At 43.9% G+C, this 21,221-nt stretch overlaps 3 protein-coding genes across 3 annotated transcripts; 2 read left to right on the top strand and 1 right to left on the bottom strand.

Moving 5' to 3' along the window:
* The first annotated feature begins 237 nt into the window (after positions 1–237).
* Positions 238–3,332, top strand: apex1 (APEX nuclease (multifunctional DNA repair enzyme) 1). The gene is made up of 5 exons (XM_061069091.1): positions 238–307; positions 1,552–1,689; positions 1,825–1,988; positions 2,103–2,295; positions 2,432–3,332. The coding sequence occupies exons 2-5, from the start codon at positions 1,623–1,625 to the stop codon at positions 2,944–2,946; spliced, it is 939 nt and encodes a 312-aa protein (XP_060925074.1). The 5' UTR covers positions 238–307; positions 1,552–1,622; the 3' UTR covers positions 2,947–3,332.
* Positions 3,322–9,596, bottom strand: LOC132999406 (zinc finger protein 420-like). Its single transcript, XM_061069077.1, has 9 exons — positions 9,332–9,596; positions 7,925–8,127; positions 7,720–7,812; positions 7,423–7,518; positions 7,055–7,165; positions 6,820–6,943; positions 5,592–6,726; positions 5,350–5,402; positions 3,322–4,855 (listed from the first exon to the last, which is right to left on the bottom strand). Exons 1-9 carry the CDS (start codon positions 9,363–9,365, stop codon positions 3,612–3,614), a joined length of 3,093 nt encoding a protein of 1,030 aa, XP_060925060.1. The 5' UTR covers positions 9,366–9,596; the 3' UTR covers positions 3,322–3,611.
* Positions 9,597–10,236: 640 nt separating this feature from the next.
* selenoo2 (selenoprotein O2) lies at positions 10,237–15,161 on the top strand. The gene is made up of 9 exons (XM_061080463.1): positions 10,237–10,670; positions 11,146–11,349; positions 11,454–11,631; positions 11,733–11,863; positions 12,110–12,387; positions 12,498–12,660; positions 13,004–13,189; positions 13,732–13,888; positions 14,985–15,161. The coding sequence occupies exons 1-9, from the start codon at positions 10,237–10,239 to the stop codon at positions 15,159–15,161; spliced, it is 1,908 nt and encodes a 635-aa protein (XP_060936446.1).
* The last annotated feature ends 6,060 nt before the right edge of the window (positions 15,162–21,221 follow it).

The following is a 21,221-nucleotide window of genomic DNA, read 5'->3' as shown; positions in this document are numbered from 1 at the left end:
CAGAGCTCGCCTCAACGAAACAAACTTCATTCCCCCCCTCAGAAGCACGTCAGGATAATATTCTGTGTCCAACCCACTATTATTTCATATATTGTTGCAACTTTATTTATTTTTTTGAAGTTGAAAATAAAACATGTGGCGTTTTGCTTTCGCGATTTCTATCAGGCATATGTTCGGGCAGCCACTTACTACAGCAGGCACATGGTGAGAAGCCTCCGCTGCTTTGTGTGTGAGCGAGCGAGTGTTTGGGGGAGTGACTGATCGGCAGCGCTTTTCCGCTCTTTGCATCCTGTTGCCTAAAGTACAAGTAAGATTATTTGCATCTTATTTTCCAGAATCAAAAAAAAGCTGCTGAACTGCGCTGAGCCGTGTCTGCATTGATCTGAAGGCAGCGGGTCTGCTCAGGCTCCATTCATTCTCTGTGCAGGCCGTCTGCTGCTGCTGCTGCTCCGGGCTCTTTGTCACAGAGCAGCAGCAGCAGCTAGCATTAGCTTAGCTTTCCATTCAACTTGCTCTGTGCAACACAGAGGAATGAGCTCAGGTGTAGCTTCTGTGGCCGGAGTGCTGCTGCTCTGCACCCCCACCCGATCAGAGATACATTGTTGCATTGAGTGAGTTTGACTGTGAGCTCTCCTGCACAGAGAGGACCTCCATCACACGTCGAGCTTCAGACCTCCTAGAGGCCGATACTGGTGCACACATCCCGGTTCAACCACTTTACTGCCTGTAGATATTTAAATGGATCTGTATGGAGATAATGGAACAAACAAAAATAGAAACAATTCAAAAGATTCCAGTAAAAAAAAGCCCTTAAAGTGAGAAACAGATCGATCAGCTGCTATTGGCCCATTACAGTTATGTTGACCGATCAGTAATAATACATTGAGGTACAAATATATATTAATTTATACATATTCAAAGTTATTTTATAACAAAGTTTAAGGAATCAATAAATATGTATAATAACTATGTTAAGTGAAGTCTATCAGCCTATACTTATATTCTCACACTGCAAATAATTGTCTTGTTTTTACACTGTATATATATATTTTTCTATATTTTGTATACTGCTTACACTTTATTATCCTTACACTTCGTTACGTATTACTTACTGTTGTCTATTTCTGACTCTTGCTGCTGGAATATTGAAAATGTCCCGATTGTGGGACTAATAGAGGATTATCTCATTTTATCTTACTGTCGATTCAGATTTGAGTGAAAGCATTTGTCACCAAATTTCATAATCAATCATTTGTCAATTCCCCCCCAAATCAATGGAATGTAAAGTGTTTATAAACTAAGTTCCCAGAGTCCACAGTGATTTCCTGAAAATGCTTGTTTTGACTGACAAAGACTCTAAGAATATCTTCTGACAATTATACACATGAGAAGCTGAAAATGATGTTTACAGCTAATATTTACATTGACACACATCTAACGGTTACATTTTCTACCGAGTGTTCTGCTGGCTGAGTCTTGCCATTTATGGCATTAAGGACTGAACACTTTTAGATGAGTATATCACTTAACTCCCTCTTCTGTTTTTTCCAGCGGCGTGTGTGCTGTTGTGTGTGCGTGTTGTGTGTCTGCGAGGTGTGTTTGCCACCAGAGCGAGTTCAAGCATGAAAAGAGGCAAGAAGGCAGAGGAGGAGGCGGCTACAGCAGATGGGGAGACTGAAACCAGCACGAGTATGTCAGCGCACATTTACATGCTTCCAAAAGATATTATTCATTACATTTGGTATATATTCAAAGCTACTGTACATCTCTGACCCCTGACCTTGGCCAATTCCATTATGACGTGTCCTGTCTTCCACCTCACAGCCCCTCCGAAGAAAGCAAAGAAGGCTAAGGAACCGGAGGCGCCAATTCTGTACGAGGATCCTCCCGACAAAATGACCAGCAAGGATGGACGGGACGCCAACATGAAGATCACCTCCTGGAATGTGGACGGACTGAGGGCCTGGGTGAAAAAGAAGGGCCTGGATGTGAGTGACCAGTGACCCTGAGAAACAGGAGCTAGTTTCCAGGCTGTAATAGAGCAGAGACAAATGTGTATATGTGTGCGTTTAATGTGTAACATCTGTGTTCTTCTTTCCCAGTGGGTGCGTGACGAGGCTCCAGATGTTTTGTGCCTGCAAGAGACCAAGTGTGCGGAGAAGGACCTCCCAGCCGACATCACCTCGATGCCCGAGTACCCGCACAAGTACTGGGCTACCTCCGATGAGAAGGGGGGTTACAGCGGGGTGGGCATGCTCTGCAAGACCGAACCCATCAACGTGACCTATGGCATCGGTGAGTCGTGGGTTTAGATATTAGTCTTTTAGTGATTTATTCTACATCTCCACTGTGAACATCAATTGCTAAACTGAATATTTTTGGTCAAGTGTTTGCCATTAGTAGTTGAGTGAACCTCCTGTCTCCTCCCCAGGCAAAGAGGAGCACGACAAGGAGGGCCGCGTCATCACTGCCGAGTTCCCCAACTTCTACCTGGTGACCGTCTATGTGCCAAACTCCGGCCGAGGCCTCGTGCGCCTGGATTACCGCAAAACCTGGGACGTGGACTTCCAGTCGTACCTGAGCGAGCTCGACATGCAGAAGTCGGTGGTGCTGTGCGGCGACCTCAACGTGGCCCACCAGGAGATCGACCTGAAGAACCCCAAGGGCAACAAGAAGAGCGCCGGCTTCACCCCCGAAGAGCGCGAGGGCTTCGGCCAGCTGCTGGAGGCCGGCTTCACCGACAGCTTCCGCGAGCTTTACCCAGAGCAGACCAACGCCTACAGCTTCTGGACCTACATGATGAACTCCCGCTCCAAGAACGTGGGCTGGAGGCTGGATTACTTTATGTTGTCGTCGTCCTTGCTGCCGGGCCTGTGCGACAGCAAGATCCGCAACCAGGCGATGGGAAGCGACCACTGCCCCATCACCCTGCACATCGCTGTGTAGGTCACTGTGTGGGCAGCGGGGGGGTCACTACCTCTCCTGCACACATCTGTTCTGACCTGGCACAAACATCTCATCAGTGGAGTGCAGCCCCGATCTCATTCATTCAGTAATGTCAGTACTGCAGGAATTGTGTCATTTACTCTTTTTTTTTCCCATGAAAGTTTGATCTAATCTTGTAAAAGCGTCTCAGTGGGGCCTGTGTGTGTACTACTGCTGATCTGAGACGAGCCCATGTTTCTTCACTGTTGCTGAAAAACAACTACTGCCATCAAGAGAAAATGTATTTTGTTGTAGCACAAAAGATTTAAAGCTTCGTTTCCAACCTGTTTTGATTTTCTGTTGTAAAACTAGAGCCCCTTCTCAATAAAGACTGAATTTATGTAGAACCTTCTTCTGTTTATTATTTGAAGATTTTGAGTCAATTAACACTGATGGTACACAATACATCTGAAAAACATTCCTCTGCTCAGTGTGCTTCAATGGCAACACAACCATTAACCAAAAGGAGACATTTAACTTGTGAACATGTTATTAGCAAGTATTATGAGATGCAGTTCAGTCGCAATAATACTTCCATTTTCACTTTTGTTCCAGACTTAATATACATATAATTAATTAATTTCCGATGTATCAGTCTCCAGACCAATAAATGAAGTCTTGCCCAGTTATGTTAACTTCATGATATGTGTTCGTTGATGCATTTTGAGATTATAAGACTGCCTGAAGCTCTTCCCACATTCTCCACACAGGAAAGGTTTTTCCCCCGAATGTATCCGCTGGTGTCTTTTCAGCCTGTTGGCACTCAGGAAGCTCTTGTCACACTCGGTGCACGAGTAGGGCCGGACGCCGGTGTGGTAGCGCAGGTGAATGGTCAGGTAGCAAGACTGGGTGAAACTCTTGCCGCAGTGCGGGCACTGGAAGGGCTTGTGGCCCGTGTGGAAGCGCTCGTGCTTCAGGAGTTCGGCGTGGGAGAAGAAGCCCTTCCCGCAGTCGGAGCAGAGGTACGGCCTCTCGCCCGAGTGAGTCAGCTCGTGTCGGATCAGCGTGGCCTTGTAAACAAAACTCTTGTCGCACTGGGAGCAGCTGAAAACGTTCTCCCTGGTGTGGCAGCGCTCGTGCTTCTTCATGCTGCGCTCCCTCTTGAAGCTCTTGCCACAGAAGGAGCACATGAAGGGCATCTCCTCCGAGTGGATCTTCATGTGGTTCCGGAGCCCCCCCTTGTAGAGGAACCCCTTGCCGCACTGGGTGCACGTGTGCGGCCGCTCCCTCTGATGGATGCGTTGGTGGGCGCTCAGAGCAGCTCGGTAGGCAAAGCTCTTCCCGCAGTTGCACTTGTGCACTTTCTCTTCCTGGTGGGTCTGGACGTGCCTGTTGAGGTAGCTGGCACAGCTGAAGCTAAGGTCACACTGAGGGCATTTGTGAGGCCGCTCCCCCTTGTCGGCGTCTTCGCCGTGGGTCTTCACGTGCCTCACCAGGGCCGACTTCCAGGCAAACGCCCGGCCACACTCGGAACACAGGTATGCGCCATTCTCCATGTGGGTGCTCTTGTGCTCCCTCTGAGCCACCAGGGACTTGAAGAACTCTCCGCAGATCAGGCACTCGTACTTGCGTCCGGACTTGTGCGTCTGCTTGTGCCGGTCCAGCGACTGCTTGAAGGAGAAGCGCAGTCCGCACTGAGAACACAGGAAGGGCTGCTCGCCCGTGTGGATCCTCTGATGGGCCTTCAGTAAAGACTGGAACTTGAAGCTCTTCTCACAGTCTGAACAACTAAAGCCTTCTTGTTCATCAGCGAGCTGGTGAAGGGACGACTTGTCCTCCTCAGCCTCAGCAGAGTGAAAGGAGTCAATGTGCTGTTGGACCTGCACCTCGTCGGAGTGGTGGAAGGAGCACTTCGGACAGGAGAAAACAGCTGAGGAGAAGAGTTATGGGAGAAATTTAAATTTGTGCTAAAATAGGTAAAATGGCACGTTTGTATTTTTTTTTTTACATATACATACAATTATTATATTATATGGATATTTTGCACAAAATGACAGTGGACACACAGGTTATTTCAGAATACGGGAAGACGACTTGACAGTTACTTTCATGAAGAAACTGTCACTTCTTCAAAGTTAACTATGAACTATTTTGATCACATAATGAGTTACAAGTTACTGAAGAAATATTACTGTCTTCATCTTATAAAGGAAGATTTAAAACTTTTTTCAGACAATTATTTGCAATATCTTTTTAGCTAGACCCAATAACTGAATTATCATCTTTTATTAAAATAGAATGCACTTTCCAGTTGCACTGATTTATTGTTTTATGCTCTGGGGTGCCTACGTTATCCAGTCTCTCTGATTACATAACTGTGATGGAAATATCAACAACTAAAAATGTCAACAAATGAACACTCACTTTCATTGCTGTCCTTTGACGAGACCATGGGTGACCCATACGAGTGCTCTGCGCTGTAAAGACAAATAAACAAGAGGTGCTTTAAACAACAGCAAACAATAACCAATATATCAAACATAACTAAAACACAGAGTTTCTGTAATACACTGATGATTGAAAACGGTGCAAGAACCACAAACACAGAGGAGGGAGAAACTTTGTAAGACACAACAAAGAATGTAGATAAGAGCAGAGTTTTTTACCAGCTGAAAGGCAGAGGCTTCAGGTCCGGAGGGTCGACTCTGGTGATCTTTTTTCTCTTCGTGCTCAGGCGCTTCTGCAAATTGATCACCTGAATCTTCATGGTGGGTTTGCGTTTGCGCCCACTTGTGCGGACATTCGCTGCGGGCACGCCTTGATGATTATCGAGGTCAGGGAGCGGGCCTCCAGACTCATGGATGATGCCCTCGCTGCTCTGAACTTCTGCATTCTCTGGATCCTGATCACCTTTCTCCTCTGCTTCCACCTGGCCGTCAGACTCAGTCGGTACAACTGGATCCTCAAGGGCAATTTCATCACTTATAACCAGCTTTTCTCCATCCTTCAGGATTCCTGTGGGCCTATCAGGGGACGGGTCATTGGTGTGAGTTCTTACGTGCCTTGCGAGAGCCAGCTCCCAGGTGAATTTCCTCTTACACTGCTGGCATGCGTAAACACCATCCTCCATATGTGTTTGCTTGTGCTCCGTGCGGGCTGACAAGGAGTGGAAGGTCTCGCCGCAGACCGCACAGTCGTACTTGCGTCCAGTGTTGTGCGTGTACCTGTGCCTGTCGAGGGACTGTCTGAAAGAGAAGCAGCGACCACACTCGCTGCAGCGGTGCGGGCGCTCCCCGGTGTGGATGACCCTGTGGGCGATCAGTGAAGAGGCAAACTTGAATTTTTTCTCACAGTCTGGGCAGTCGTGAGGACCCAAAGAAGCTGTGTGTTGGGAGGAAGCCGGGTCGTGCCTCTGAACTTCTGTTTGGATGACATTTGTCAAACCACTTTCAACTTTTGCTTGTGTCGCTCCTCCCGCCGCTTCATCAACTACTTCTTCCCTGGTCGTCCTTTCAGGAGGCACAACCAGGGAATCTTCAGCCACTGTGTCTGTCGTTTCATAGCAGTGTTCCTCGATGACCAGCTCAATGTCGGTGCTTGGGCCCAATTCAACCTCTGCATAATCTGTCACTGTGATTATTTCAACCTCTACGTTATTCACAAATGGGACAGTTTGTGTGTCATCACTGAGCCCTTGCGGTGGAAATGACTGGTTGGGTTGTAATGTAGTTTTTGCCACTCGGCTAGGAGGAACCGCAGAGAGGGAGGAGAGGATGCACTCGCCCATACCAGAGGGTGGAACTGCTCAAAAAAGGACAATAAGTCATACGTTTTTGTTATAGAGTCAGCAATGACAGTGAAACACAAAGGAGGTGGTGACAGGAAGAGACTTACCATGTTGCTCTAAATGCCCCATGTCTTTGTGCTGCTGGAGTAAGTGCTTCAGGTCTGTAGACTTAGACACTGAATGGACACAATCCTCCAACACTGAGCAGTCAGCTCCGAGCCATGACATAGTCTGAGGGAAACAGATGGTGACAGCAGTATTACCCCAAGTAGTGTTAAGTTGTTATTTCTTTTCCACAGTGTTATATGCTTGTTACCACTTTACTCAAAATGACCCTCTTACCTGTTTGAGGCTAGGAACAGGCAGGAGCTGAGTCAGTCGACAGATGAACTCGCAAAACAGGGTCTCCAGATCAGTGTCATACTGTGATCCGAACTCTGCAAGGAAAACCTCCTACAAAGAATAAAAGACACTGTGATAAAAAACAATTTTACAGCATCAAAAATACAAAACAAATTTGGGTATTTATACATAAATACCTGGACTTTAAATATTACATTTCTTTACATTGTGCAATGCATCGTAATTTCAGATATGTCTGAAAGTTTTGCAACTGACAGAATCAAACCTATGAAATATAATGATGGCTTCATAAGCTACAGAGGAAACAGCTGGATCTGGCTCCACAGAGGTGTTAGTAAAACTCATACCTTGAAAAAGTCTTGTCTCTCTTCAGGACCTTTGATCAGAGTCTGGATCAACTCAAGAAAGTTAACTGCGACTTCCTCCTCTTCCATTTCCTTCATCTGCATATGGACATAAACATTTATTACATGTTTATTACAGGATAACTGCCGATGTGATGTAGATGAATGATACCTGCCAATTAAAGCATTCATTTAAATCAACAAATACTGAAATAAGAAGCTGAAATTTAGGATAACAAAAAAGAAAATTGTTGTGTAAAATGAAATAAAGAAACCAAGAGCTGAAAAACTTCTATCGACCTGTGTGAGATTCTGTGATTTAATCTTGTCCAAGTGAGATAAGATGAAGTCAGTTTCCAAAAGCTCTTCACCTCGGCACAGCTCAAGGATATACTATAGGGAAAAAAATAACAGGTCACAAAATTACAGCATTTACATATCTACATCTTAAAGAATTGAATATAACATTATTTATGATTACGTTAGGCTCTCCACTGGTACTCACCCTGGCTCTTAATCCCAGGTTCAGCTGTGTCCTGTGCTTGTACATCAGCAGCTCCGGGACCATGTCGGTTGCCAAAGAGACAAACTCTGCCACGTTCCAGTAGTTCATGACATCTTGTTTCTTCAGCACCTGCAACATCGAGGCTGTCATGAGCTGCAGAGGCGGCACCAAGAGGCGCAGTGACGCCAGAGGGAAAGGGTCATCTGAAAAACAACAGCACAATCAGATTGAAGAGGAATGAAGCTAACAGTCGTGTCACAGTTTGCCCTGTTAAAGGGGTTGTAAATGCTCTCATTGTATGTATCTCAATGTATATATATATATATGTGTGTGTCTGTAGGTAAATAAGTGTCATGATTGCAGATGTCTATATGTATACGTCTGAGGGTGTGTATATAATTATAGTTGAAGGTATATATAGAGGGGTGTATGTATATTATATTCTTCCATGTAATACATTTTTACATTATGGTGAAAAATACGGCAAAACGGCTTAATTTACACCGCATACTACTGCCATATTCTCGCTGATGTGCAAATTACCTTGTTTCAAGTGGATATTGAATGTCAGTGCTTACGGTGACTCGGATGACACCACAGGAGCAGTAATAAGGAATGATAAGTATTTTTCTAAGTATTTTTTTTTTTGACATTTGAGAAGTGGTCCCCAGTTACTTCAATTGTACAGGATTTGGCTGTAAATGTAGCCCTAAAAATCCAAAAGTGGACTCAAACACTTTGGCATAGTGCTGAGCAGATAATGAGTACATTTTCATTTTTGAATGAACTATCCCTTCTAAAGTTCTTACATTGTCTCACTCTGACAATAAAGAGAATATTTACATATCAAGTTCCAGACAGTATTTGAAACTGTGATGATGGGAGGACATCTTGGGACTGTTACCTACACGTCCACGCTCCTATGTTAAAGAAGATAATCTGTAATAATTAAGCCACAAATTGAAATTGAGTTATTTCATGTAAACTGTCCAAATAATAATGATGAGCAAATATGACGCTTCTATGATACTTCAGGGAGATGATAGTTATTTTGTGTTTAACATGCTGTAACAACAAGGCGCTTTGAACGCAACCCTAATGGACTTTAACACTCGAGTGTGTGTTCAAGAACCGCGATGTTCTCAAACGTTAGCCAACTCCTGCCATGTTAGTACAGTCTGCACACACAGCACATACATTCAGGTCACAGCGTGCACACAGAAATGGTTTGTGTTGCAGGATACGTGTCAAAACAAAGTAAAGGCAGATAGCTAGCTACCTGGGCTAATGTAGCTGGGATAGACGAATGGGGAAAAGTCAGTTGGTGAACTCTTATCAAACAGTCATCTTAAGGAAAAATAAATGCATGTAGTGTTCAACTCGTTGTGGGCTCCTCTCTAAACCAACCTGTGGGACTGGCTGTGAAAACACTCAAATCCATCTTCTCAAAGCGGCGTAGAAAAGTTTGACTAGCTGAGGTTAGCCGCTGTTAGCCACATCGGCTAACTGCCCAGCCACTGGCGCTAGCAGCCAGGGGATACAACAGGGACGTGACAGAGGAGGCAGCTCATCTGTAGCTGCAACACTTCAACTTTTAAACCCGGAGACGCGATACACACGAATAAATAAGCCGAGCTAATTATTTACACTGTGCTACAGAACTGTTGTCGAAAGCTTCTTCTTCGTGTGTGTTATACGGAGGGTATTTTCTTTCTTTGTGCTGCCACCTGCTGGTGATCATTTGTACAGCTCCAAAGTAATGCCGACTGAAGACGTTTAACTTGAGCTTTTATAGATGATTTTAAAAAGATCATAACAGTAATACAACTGGATAAATCTAATCCTACAATTACACGTACCTAAAGTAAAGACATCAAACAGATGTCTTTCCAATACTTTGAAAGGTCAAGGACGGAAATAAGAAAATAGCCTTAAAAAAGTATTTAAGATAGAAAAATAAGATGTCTAAAATCCCTGAAAAAGAAACCGAGATAAGTGTTTTTCATATGTATGCTATTAGCTTTTGTAAATTAATCTCCTTTTATTAGTTGATTTCATACTTTAATGAGACAACTATTGCATATTGTTTTATTGAAGCCCCGATATTTTTCTATTTTTTTAATTGTTTCAACTTTTGTATCATTATTACTAATGCTTTTAAAAGTATTTATTCCCTTTGACTATTCACAGTATGGTGTGTTGCTGTGAGGTCTTTAATTATGGTGTAATACTATTCGCCTTCGTTCAGGCTTATTTATCCAGGCTCATTTCCCCTTGATCCACTCAGTAAATGGTTGTGACGGTGACGGCTCATGGAGTGCTCTCAGACCGGCTCCACACCTCTGGAGCTCTTATCCTTCCACAACACGGCGCTGAGGAAACTGCCGGTGGATGACACGGATGAACCCGGGTCCAGGACCGTCCCGGGGGCGTGTTTCTCCCGGATCAGGAGCCTCCAGCCGCTGCTCCGTCCCCAGCTCGCGGCGCTGTCCCGGGCAGCGCTGGCTCTGCTCGGCCTCAGGGATCTGGATGTGCTGGAGGACCCTCGGGCTCCGGAGTATCTGAGCGGCTCCAGGCTGCTGCCCGGCTCCCAGCCCGCTGCCCACTGCTACTGCGGACACCAGTTCGGCCTGTTCGCGGGTCAGCTGGGGGATGGAGCGGCCATGTACCTGGGGGAGGTGGGGTCAGGACCCCAGGGGCGATGGGAGATTCAGGTTAAAGGTGCAGGAGTCACACCTTACTCCAGGTAATTGTGGGTTCTAATTTGTGGATTTCATTCATTCTATTCCATCCTATTTGGTACTGACTTTATAATATAATCCACCTGGAACAGAACATATATTTATTGTTGAACTGATGTTTGATAGATTTTTACATTGCATCAAAGTGACAATAAGAGAATTCCAGTGACAAAGCACATTTTCCATAAGCCTCACTCAGCACAGGCATGTGGACGCATTAACCATGGCGAGCTGCTTAAGAGCTTAACTGTGGCACACACACACTCTCATTGCTCAACAGTTGTGAGCTGAAGTCAAATTAGTGCACCTTCACTTCCCTGACTCATTGTTCTGTTAAACACAAATAGTTAACTGTAACTGTGCAATATTGATTCTGTTGGTGCAATTCAACGATTTGTGTACTGTATATTTGGACGCTGCACATATGAGCTGAGAATCTCCTAAAAGCGAAAATGACAGCCACATTTCAATCTCCCACAGAGACGGTGACGGCAGGAAGGTGCTTCGCTCCAGCATCAGAGAGTTCCTCTGCAGCGAGGCCATGGCCGCCCTGGGGATACCCAGCACCCGGGCGGCCTCCCTCGTCACCTCTGACCTCCGTGTCATGAGAGATCCCCTCAACAGTGGCCAGCGGATTCCTGAGCGATGCTCGGTGGTCCTGCGCCTCGCCCCGTCCTTCATCAGGTGCGGTTCATCAAGCGCTGACAGACTTTCATCGATATACAAACACCTTCTGTCAAAAATGGATTTGGTAAGAATATGTAATCTCTCTTTAATTTGTTTTAAAGGTTTGGATCCTTTGAGATCTTTCTGGGCCGTGATGAATTCTCAGGCGTGCAGGGTCCCAGCGCCGGGCGGCAGGACATCCGTGCTCAGCTCTTGGATTACGTCATTGAGAGCTTCTTTCCCTCCGTTCAGCAGGATCACAGCAACCGGAGAGAAAGAAATATGGCTTTTTTCAGAGAGGTGAGGAACCTGAATACACCTGCAACTCAAAATCATGCTCTTATTTTAGCTGGTTTCATTTTATGCTGGTGGTGTTTATCATCCTATGTCTTTATCCCCAGGTGATGACGCGAACTGCTGAGCTAGTGGCCAAGTGGCAGTGTGTTGGTTTTTGCCACGGCGTCCTGAACACAGACAACATGAGCATCTTGGGTCTAACTCTGGATTATGGCCCCTTCGGTTTCATGGACCGGTAAACTGCTGAAAGTTTAAATCAGAAACATGTGCACTCTCTTTTCATTTAGATTTCTTGCAATAATGTTGCTCTGCTCAACAAAGGTTGAACTTATAATATATGTAAATATAATTTTCAGCTGTGCCTCAGTATGATTACAATGTGTTTTGAAGTAAAGTAGGTAGATAGAAGATGTAAGGACAATGTCATTCCATCCAGTACATCATATTCTTCTATGTATAAAAACTCTTCCTCCTGTGGCAGGTATGATCCAGATTTTATCTCCAACGCCTCAGACAAAAGAGGCCGTTACTCATTCCAAGCCCAGCCGTCTGTGTGCCGCTGGAACCTGGCTCGCCTGGCCGAAGCGTTGGGCTCCGAGCTGGATGCCGCTGAGGCAGGAGCTATCCTGGACGACTTTATGCTCACGTACGAAGCCTTCTACCTGAGTATCATGAGGAAGAAGCTGGGCCTGGTGAGCCGAGAGGAGCCAGAGGACGGCCAGCTCATATCGGACCTGCTGAGCGTCATGCACAACACTGGTACATAGACCCGGAAGACAAATGTCATGGAGCTTTAAAACGGTGTAGCCATCGTGTAGCCTTCTCTATGTCCTCTGCTTCCCTCAGTGTTATTGTGCTTCTATATCCAGGTGCAGATTTCACCAACACCTTCCGCCTGCTGAGCCGTGTCCCCTGGCCTGAGGAGGGCGACTGTGAGAAGGAAGCAGTGGGGCCTGTAGTGGACCTCATCTTGCAGCAGTGTTCCTCCATTGAGGAACTTAAGGTGGCTAATAAGCCAACAATGGAGGACCGGTGAGGGGGTATATGGTGGTTGCATATATATTTGTCAGATAAATAAGCAGCTTTAATAAGAACCTAAAGCCTCTGTCTGCCTCACCATATACTCCTGAATGTACATATAATCCTGTGTGAGCAGAGTCCCAGTTTCAGACAATCACATTTTTATTGTCATCTAATTTGTTTTTCCTTCAAACGCTAGCATTTTGGGGAAAGGTCTTACCGAGACAATATGTGAGTTAAATGTGTTTTTTCGTTGCATCTGGTAGGATTTACGTAGACAGTAGCAGGCTTATGTGGAACAGAGTGTAGGATTAAACGTGTGGTCACGTCTCCTCAGCATATTCTCTCTTTCTAGTGAGCTGGCAATGATTTTGTCCATGGCACACACCAACCCGGTAATGTTCAGCATGGCGGCAAGCAGCCCCGGTGTGTCCCATCAGCTGGAGCGTATAGCCCGGCTAAAGGAGCTGCTTGAGACGGATCAAGATGAGCTCAAGGAAAAGCAGTGTGACGACTGGACTCACTGGGTTAGAAGATATAGGTGAGATAAGGGTTTAAAAAGTGTACAAAAAGACACACAATGGGCACCTCACTAAAAATGTTCTTTAATGTGAGTGATATTAATAATAAGGAAACAGCTTTCACCTTGATTTGGATTAAAGCTAAATCTTACATTTCCTAAATGATCCCAATAGGCAGCCAATGGCAATACTGATACAAGGGAGTTGAGGATAGTGCCTATAAACTAATTTTTTTTTTAAATTGGCCTTAGAAGTTGTTATCAAACCCTTATGACAAAGAAATACAATTGAGCCTTACTATTTTACAGTTCAACCATAAACACTATCATAAATAACTAAAGATAAAACGAAAACACAATCAAATATGTTAAGTTGATTTAAGAAAATAAAACACAGTATAAAAAGAGGGAACAAGCTTGGCAACTGGCAAAATAACTAGCTTATTGCCCCAATGCATAAGCTTTGAAGAGTGATTGCTCCCTTTTATGTACATATCATCTTTGTCTGTCTAAATGAGCTACGACAATTTGCAAAGGTAAATCTTCTTGTGCTGAATTAACAGGAGACGTTTATCCAGGGAGTGTGATGACACGAGTAGCTTGTCTCCAATCAAAAAGCAGAGGCTCAGTGTGATGAACAGCAACAACCCCCGGGTCGTGCTACGCAACTATGTCGCCCAGAATGCAATTCAAGCTGCCGAAAAAGGAGACTTCTCTGAGGTCAGGAGATTTTGATTGACTCTTTAGTAGAAACCTCCATATTAGGTTCTTTATAGTAGCCTTCATCTCACTGTGTGTTTTGTTGTATATATTTTTAGTGTTCTATAGTTTGGTAAGTAGAAATCTTTGTCTTGGTTATTCTTGAGCCCGGTCCCATCCGGACCAGACAGCGTGTTCGTTGATTAGAGGTTCAAATGGGAAAGGTTAATAATTTAGACAAGTTACATGTTCTAAAGTTTCACAGTAATAAGTTTATTGTATAAGAACAATACTTACAGAGAGTCTCTGGGGTTCTGCTGGACACGTCACCAGGTTCCCTGGATCATGTCGAGAAGAAGCCCCCCCTCATCCTAAGTCCACAGTATTTGTAAAGACACAGGGTACAACACAGAGGCGGTTCTTTCCTTGAGGGAACTCAGGAATTGGCCAGATGTATACTGTCTCCTCAAAGTGCAGTTTTTTGCAAGCATATCACTGTTGAGAGAAAGTCCAATCCACCAGGTGTCCCACTACTGTGCCCTTATCAAACAGGGAGTCTGCCACATCGGAGAGACACAGCAGATTAGACCTTTTTCTCACAATATTTCATGAATTACTTCATTGTATTAATTCTGGCAAGTCCTCTCTCATGTGCATGGTTACCAGTTGGTTGCTATGTTGGATTCCTGTCTTGTTGCACTTTCTGTGGTTTTGCTCTGTGTCTGACCCTGCGTCTGAGTCAAAAAGATATACATCATTCCAATTAAAAGAAACAGTTGAAGTATTATTGATTCTATAGACTATACAGCTAATATTTATTCACAGGATATAAATGTAGGTAAAATATAGTAAAATATAGTCATTAGATAAAGAACAAAACATAGATATCTCAACATTATGCAGACTTTATCTTGTCTTATGGACCTTGTGATTTCACATCCAGGTTCTGCCAATCTCCAATTCGTAAAAGAAAACAGCTATCAGTGATACATAGTTTTAATAGACTTTGTTGCTGCTGTTCCTTCGTATTTCTAAAATATTGAAATGATTTTTAATGTTCTCAAACATATTTTTGCTTCAAGGACCAATAGTAGTCATCTGTACCTCTGTACTGCAGGTCAACAGGGTCCTGAAAGCTCTAGAGGACCCATACTCTGACACATCTGGACTGGAGCCTCCGGATGGATTTACTGCATCTGGAGAAAAGGAGCAGAGGCAGGTGGATTTGACTGTTGGCTATGACAGGAAACCTCCTACCTCGGCACAAAGGATTTGTGTCACCTGATCTTCATAGAGCCTTTAAGGGAGGAAGAGAGGGAGGTCTGTTTCCACTGGTTGAACACATAGGTCACAGGTTTCAGATCCAACCAGATGTGGGTAGCCGGTAGTGATATCCTTGCAGCTGGTGTTTGTCTCCATTTCCAACTCAGACTGTCTCTCCTGCCTCCTGAAGAGAGGGTGTTGTGTAACCCAGTGTGTTCCTGTGTTCATCAGTGTGGCCATAAATCTCTGTGTGTTCTTTGTTTTTACTGTAGTGGGTAAAGGTGTCAAAGAGTAACACAACGGCATCAATACCAAAGTCAATAAATCATTTCACTTCAAATAGTTCTGTTGATTTCCTAAAGCTGATTTGATTCAAGTATTCATAGTATTAATGAACTGCAATGTAAGCGTAACGTAAAAATCGGTGACTCTGCTGATGAAGTATGACGGCTCAGATGACCAGTCACACAGTGAACTGTCTGGGTCTGAAACACCAGGAACACACTGACATCAATCATTTACAGGTTTATTATGGCCTTTTGTTTTCACTGTGAAATTAAAATACAATTGTTTATTTACTGGTGGTGTGCATGTATTTTTTTAGTTTTTAAATCTACTGCTATTAGATATTACTTCAATATTGTAAAGGCCATGAAATTCAAGTCCTTTTTAAATGAGGATTTTTGAATTTGCTTAAGCTTTTGCTATTGGTTGAAAATGGACAGGAGCTGAGCTGTTTGCAGGGTATCTGTCCTGAACATTATATGCACTTTGGATGGCTATATTTGTGTGGCTTTTTTTCTTTTTCTTCTCTTTTTGTTTTCCCTGCAATCACGCAGGTCTGGACATCCTCATGACCGTTAGTTAAATGATGTTAATAATTTTGGAGAGAGCACAGGGCTCTTTCGTTAGCTTAGCTAAACTATCTTTTCCTATGGTCCGGCAGCCTCTAAACCTATTTGTAGGGAACGTGTTCTCACTTGGTTTGGGAAAGTGGGGCGGGAGGAGGGGGAGCAAGTTCTTAAGTGTGTGTTTTTTGTTTTGTTCTCCTTTATGTGGTTATCAGTGTGTTTCAAGGGCGTCATATGTTTGCATCCCTGTACTTAGATATGCATATTCTTTTAGAGGTGGTGGCGTTACTTTTACTAGTTGGAATGTCCGTGGATTGGGGCATGCAATTAAAAGGGCAAAAGAATTCTCTCATTTGAAGACAAGTTTGTCCTTCCGCCAACACACTTCTTTAGATACCTTCAGGTTAGAAACTATGTCCGCCAAAGCCTGACTAAATTTGAATCTCTCCCTGACGAAAATAGGATTTATAGTTTCTGGCTTGGCCCGCCGGATTCAAAATGCTTGATTTCAAACTCTGTCAGGGGATTCTCTTTGAAAAAGGCTTGGGAGGAGGAACTGGGTCTCCAGATTGACGAAATTGTTTGACAGGAGGGTCTCAGCAGAATCCAATATTGTTCTATTAATGCCAGACATCACTTAATCCAGTTTAAGGTTATGCATAGACTTCACTATTCAAACCAAACTACATAGAATATATCCTACTGTCTCTTCTTTGTGTGATCGATGTAAATCTGCTAACGGATCCTGTGATGGGAAATTTAATTCCCTGGTGAGAAAATAGACCATCAGACTGAGTGATAAATTCAATAATATCAAAGTATTTAATTAAAGGTCAAGAGAACAATTTACAGTGAATAGAGTTGAATACAAACAGAGTTTCTGAGCTAGCACCTGGCCAGGTGGGACAGAGCTATCAAAACCACTTCAGGTATTGAAGGTCTGACGATTTGGATGAGAGGAAGGCTGTCTTAAATACACAATCTGACGTCACAACATCATCTTCCCATATTACGCAGAACATCACAAGTTCAGTGGTTGGAACCTATCAGAGAAGAGGCAGCGGTCATCCTCCTCTCCTGAGGGAATAGACATTTGGAACATCAAATAGTATCAAGTTCATCCATGGCCAAACAAACAGACATCTACTGGTATCAGGCTGACGCAAACATTACTTAGATTTTATAGCGGTGTTCTTTAGGTCATTCCACCTGTACTTTGAGCATAGATACGTGAACAACATGTTATTGTAACATTTCATCAGAGAACAGTTAGATTTTAATAATTTCCATGACATTTCCTTCCTTTTTGTCATTCAAGACAAATAATAATAATAGTAATTATTAACTATACTAGCAAATCTTATTGAACAATCAAGGGTTAAACTCGGAGCACGACATCAGTGATGTTAATTCTTAACGATTCAAAACAACACTTCATTAGCTCGTCATCATGGGAATGGTTCATACACTTGCCAGATAGGAAATACATGCATTTTAGCTGATTTTATAAATTTCTGCAGTTTATACATAATTTTCAAGCTCATCGTCGTCTTCATCGTCGTATGGAGCAATCCAAGATGGTATAGGATACAGATCTGAAAAGTCTGTGCTCTTCACAGACACAAAGGTGGTAATTACCTTCCTAAAGCAAACTTTGAAGATCGTTACAATCAGGATTATGATAATCACTACAAGTATAATGCTTCCTATTATCCACATTAGTCCCTTGAGCAAAGAAGCTCCCCAAAACCCTGTCATTGATTTCATTCCTCCGAAGGGATTCCAGCCATGGTCTTCGTGCAACTTTTTAACACCTTGTTCGGTATCTGCTACAACATCGTGCACTGCAGAGGAAGCATCTGAGATATAAGTACAACATTCTGAGCCGATCATTTTGCAAACTCCCCCTTGTGAGGCCAGGATTAGATCTAAAGCCATTCTATTTTGGACTACGACTTGTTTGATATTGTTTATTTCTCTCTGCTGGGCGGAGATGGCTGTGGTAGATTTATTCAGGTGACTTTCTAATACTTTTGAGAGTACTAATAGTTCTTCCTGAGTTCGATATATGCCATACGAAGGTATTAAAACACTGAGGACTCTTGAGAACTGAGAAATGGAGCGTTTATGAAACACATGGAATGGAGCGAGCTCATTGGAGTCGGCTTGTCTAATTAGTGGAATGAGATAAGCTAAATAACATTTACCTGTGACTGGCTTCCTGTACTTTTGTCCTATAACAGGAAAACAGCTATAGGCTAGGTTGTTGCAAACTAAATAAGTTTGTTCTGGCAGCCCAAGGGCTGTGGTATCACCATGAAAAGGAACAATTTCTCCGGTACAGCTGCTTTCGCCCATGAAATATCCACCCTCTGCAAGAAATTGGATACAATGGCTTACATTGGTTAACGGATGTACAGGTATAGGGGTTATTGGTTTGGAACAGTCTCTATTCCTAGATCTGACCGGAACTAGAGGCTTGGTGCAATTATGTGTAGTCCAGGATGAGTGGGTAATTTTAAAGGTTCTCGTCCAAGGAGCGCTTTGTATACCTACTTCGTATCGAATAGAAGCAGTGTTAGGTATGAGAGAACATGTCGATTTTAACCATTCCTCCTCATTTTTACAGTTAGTTTCTGCTAGAGTCATTTGCATTTGATATCTTAATCCTTGTTGAACGTACTGTTTATAATAGGTAAGTCTAAACAGTGCAGCCCAGCTGGCATTTCCAGGTCTATTTTCATAATTGAATGTTCTTACTGCGAATTGTACGACCTCCCCTTTGTCTCCTACGTAGTTGGGCGTAGTCAGCGTGGGCGAGTCAGCATGCGACGGGGGTGTGTAACATCCCTCATCGCTGCCTACAATCTGATCAGATATTAACGGCCATCCCATAACGCTCCAGTCTGCTTCTGTAAAGGGTAGAGGTGTAAGCATGGGAGCTTTTGATGAAAGAGGCAGATGTTGACAAATCCAACAGTTTGAAACATTTCTTTCGTGAGCAAATTCAGTCATCATAGATAATGCAATATTTTTATCCTCATGAGGTGGTTCATGGTTCGGGAGTTCTTCCAGTATCTGGCTTACTAGACATGCAAAATTCCAGTCAAACTGAGTGGGGTAATGAGGATTAGTTTCGCAGCCTAGAGTCTTACTACACCAGAAAGGATATTCCGAGCTAAGGTCGTATTCCTCGCTTAGTCTTACTGAACAAGTAACGTTGTTTAAGTTGCACACAGACTGGATGATCTCTGGGGGAATTTTTGACCAACGGCCCAATGTGGGTTGTTCGAGACCTAAAGTATATATTACACAATTATTGTCCGGGCATGATTCTATGGGACATTTAAAGGATATCACTCCTCGCCTCCAAACTGTTTGGTTAACTGGGATTGATGACACTGGGTTTTCTGTTGGTAATGCTGACAGTATCGACATGGTCTGAAACAAGAGCAGGCACATACTTTTTCTCAGGCCACCACCATATCTCCTAGAGAGATTTACCTGTGCATGCAGGGCGGAGAGTGAAGCTGAAAGGTTAGCACAATATTCCAACATACTATCCTCAAATTGGCCAGTTGTCAAAGCTGATTTCACTGGACCCAAACCAGTGCATGGAGGTCTTCCAAAAACAATCTCAAAAGGACTGAGGCCATGTTTATTTCTAATTCGCATGCGCATGTGGAAAAGCACTAACGGAAGTTCCTTCACCCAGGATAACCCTGTGTCTTCACAGCATTTAGTTAGCTTGGCTTTTATGGTGCCATTCTCTCGTTCGACTGCACCCGCTGACTGGGGATGATAAGAACAATGAAATTTAATGTCAAAGCCTATGTATTGTGATATTTCTTCAAGGGCCTGGTTCCTGAAACCAGGGCCATTGTCACTACTGATAAGTCTGGGTATACCCCAGCGTGGAATGATTTCTCTCAGGAGAATCTTCGCCACTGTTCCTGCATCCTGCTTAGACGTAGGGAAAACCTCGACCCATTTGCTGAACATGCTCACTATTACCAGGCAGTATTTCTTTCCTTCTGACAGAGTTAATTCAATAAAATCCATCATTAAATGCTCAAAAGGTCTATCAGAAGGGGGGTGCCCTTGTTTTGGCACTTTTATTGCCCCCGAAGCATTATTTGCTGCACAAATAACACATCTTTTACAGAAATCAGCTGCGAAGGTTGAAAAACCTTTTGTATACCAATTGGCATTAATCGCTGCCCACATCCCTCCTTTGCCCACGTGGTCTCTTCCGTGACATAGTTTAGCATAGACCTGGAATAGAGCATGTGGCAAACAAGGCTTACTGTCAGGGCCCATCCAGACGCCGCCTTGAAAAGTGGCTCCGGAGCGTGCCCAAAGGGAGCGCTCTCGTGCGTCGGTGAGAGACTGGAGTGTGGATAGATCAGCACATGGGTTGGGGTCAACCGGTGTCAAGAGCAGGTGGGTAAGCGGGAAGAATGGAGCGGATGACGCCGCCTTTTTTGCTGCTACATCCGCAGCTGCATTCCCTAGAGAAACAGGATCAGTAGAGGAGGTGTGAGCTTCACATTTAACCACAGAAACAGCTTTGGGTAACAGAATGGCATCCAGAAGAGCTGCCACAAGTGTGTGGTGTGAGATGGGTTTACCTGATGATGTCAGGAACCCTCTGTGTTTCCACAGAGCTCCAAAATCATGCACTACACCAAATGCATAACGTGAATCTGTATAAATATTCGCTGTTTTACCTTCAGCCTGTTTACACGCTTCTGTTAGTGCGACTAACTCTGCTGCTTGTGCAGACAGGTGTGAAGGAAGTCTGCCACTAACCAGTGTGGCGTGTGGTGTAACCATAGCAAAACCCACCTGACAGGTGCCTGTTTCTGGATTACGAGAGGCAGATCCATCAACAAATAATTCAAGATCGGTGTTAGAAAGAGGTGTGTCTACCAAATCAGGCCTTGGGGTGCATGTTTGTTGAAGGACTTCGACACAGTTATGCGGCTCCCCATCACTTGCAGTAGGGAGAAGTGTTGCTGGGTTAAGGACATTACAACGTTTCACAGTGACATTGGGCATTTCTAATAATGTTGTATGATATCTGAGCCATCTCTGAGCAGAGAGGTGAGAGGTCTTCTGCGCATGCAAGATATGAGAAACAGCATGTGGAACCATAAGAATTACGTCAGAATAGCCCACAATGTCACGTGATGCTAACACAGCTTTTTCAGCTGCAGCCACTGCTCGCAGACAGTGGG

The sequence above is a fragment of the Limanda limanda genome, chromosome 1 (assembly GCF_963576545.1).
Source record: "Limanda limanda chromosome 1, fLimLim1.1, whole genome shotgun sequence".
Taxonomy (NCBI): domain Eukaryota; kingdom Metazoa; phylum Chordata; class Actinopteri; order Pleuronectiformes; family Pleuronectidae; genus Limanda; species Limanda limanda.
This window is presented reverse-complemented; position numbering and strand designations above follow the sequence as displayed.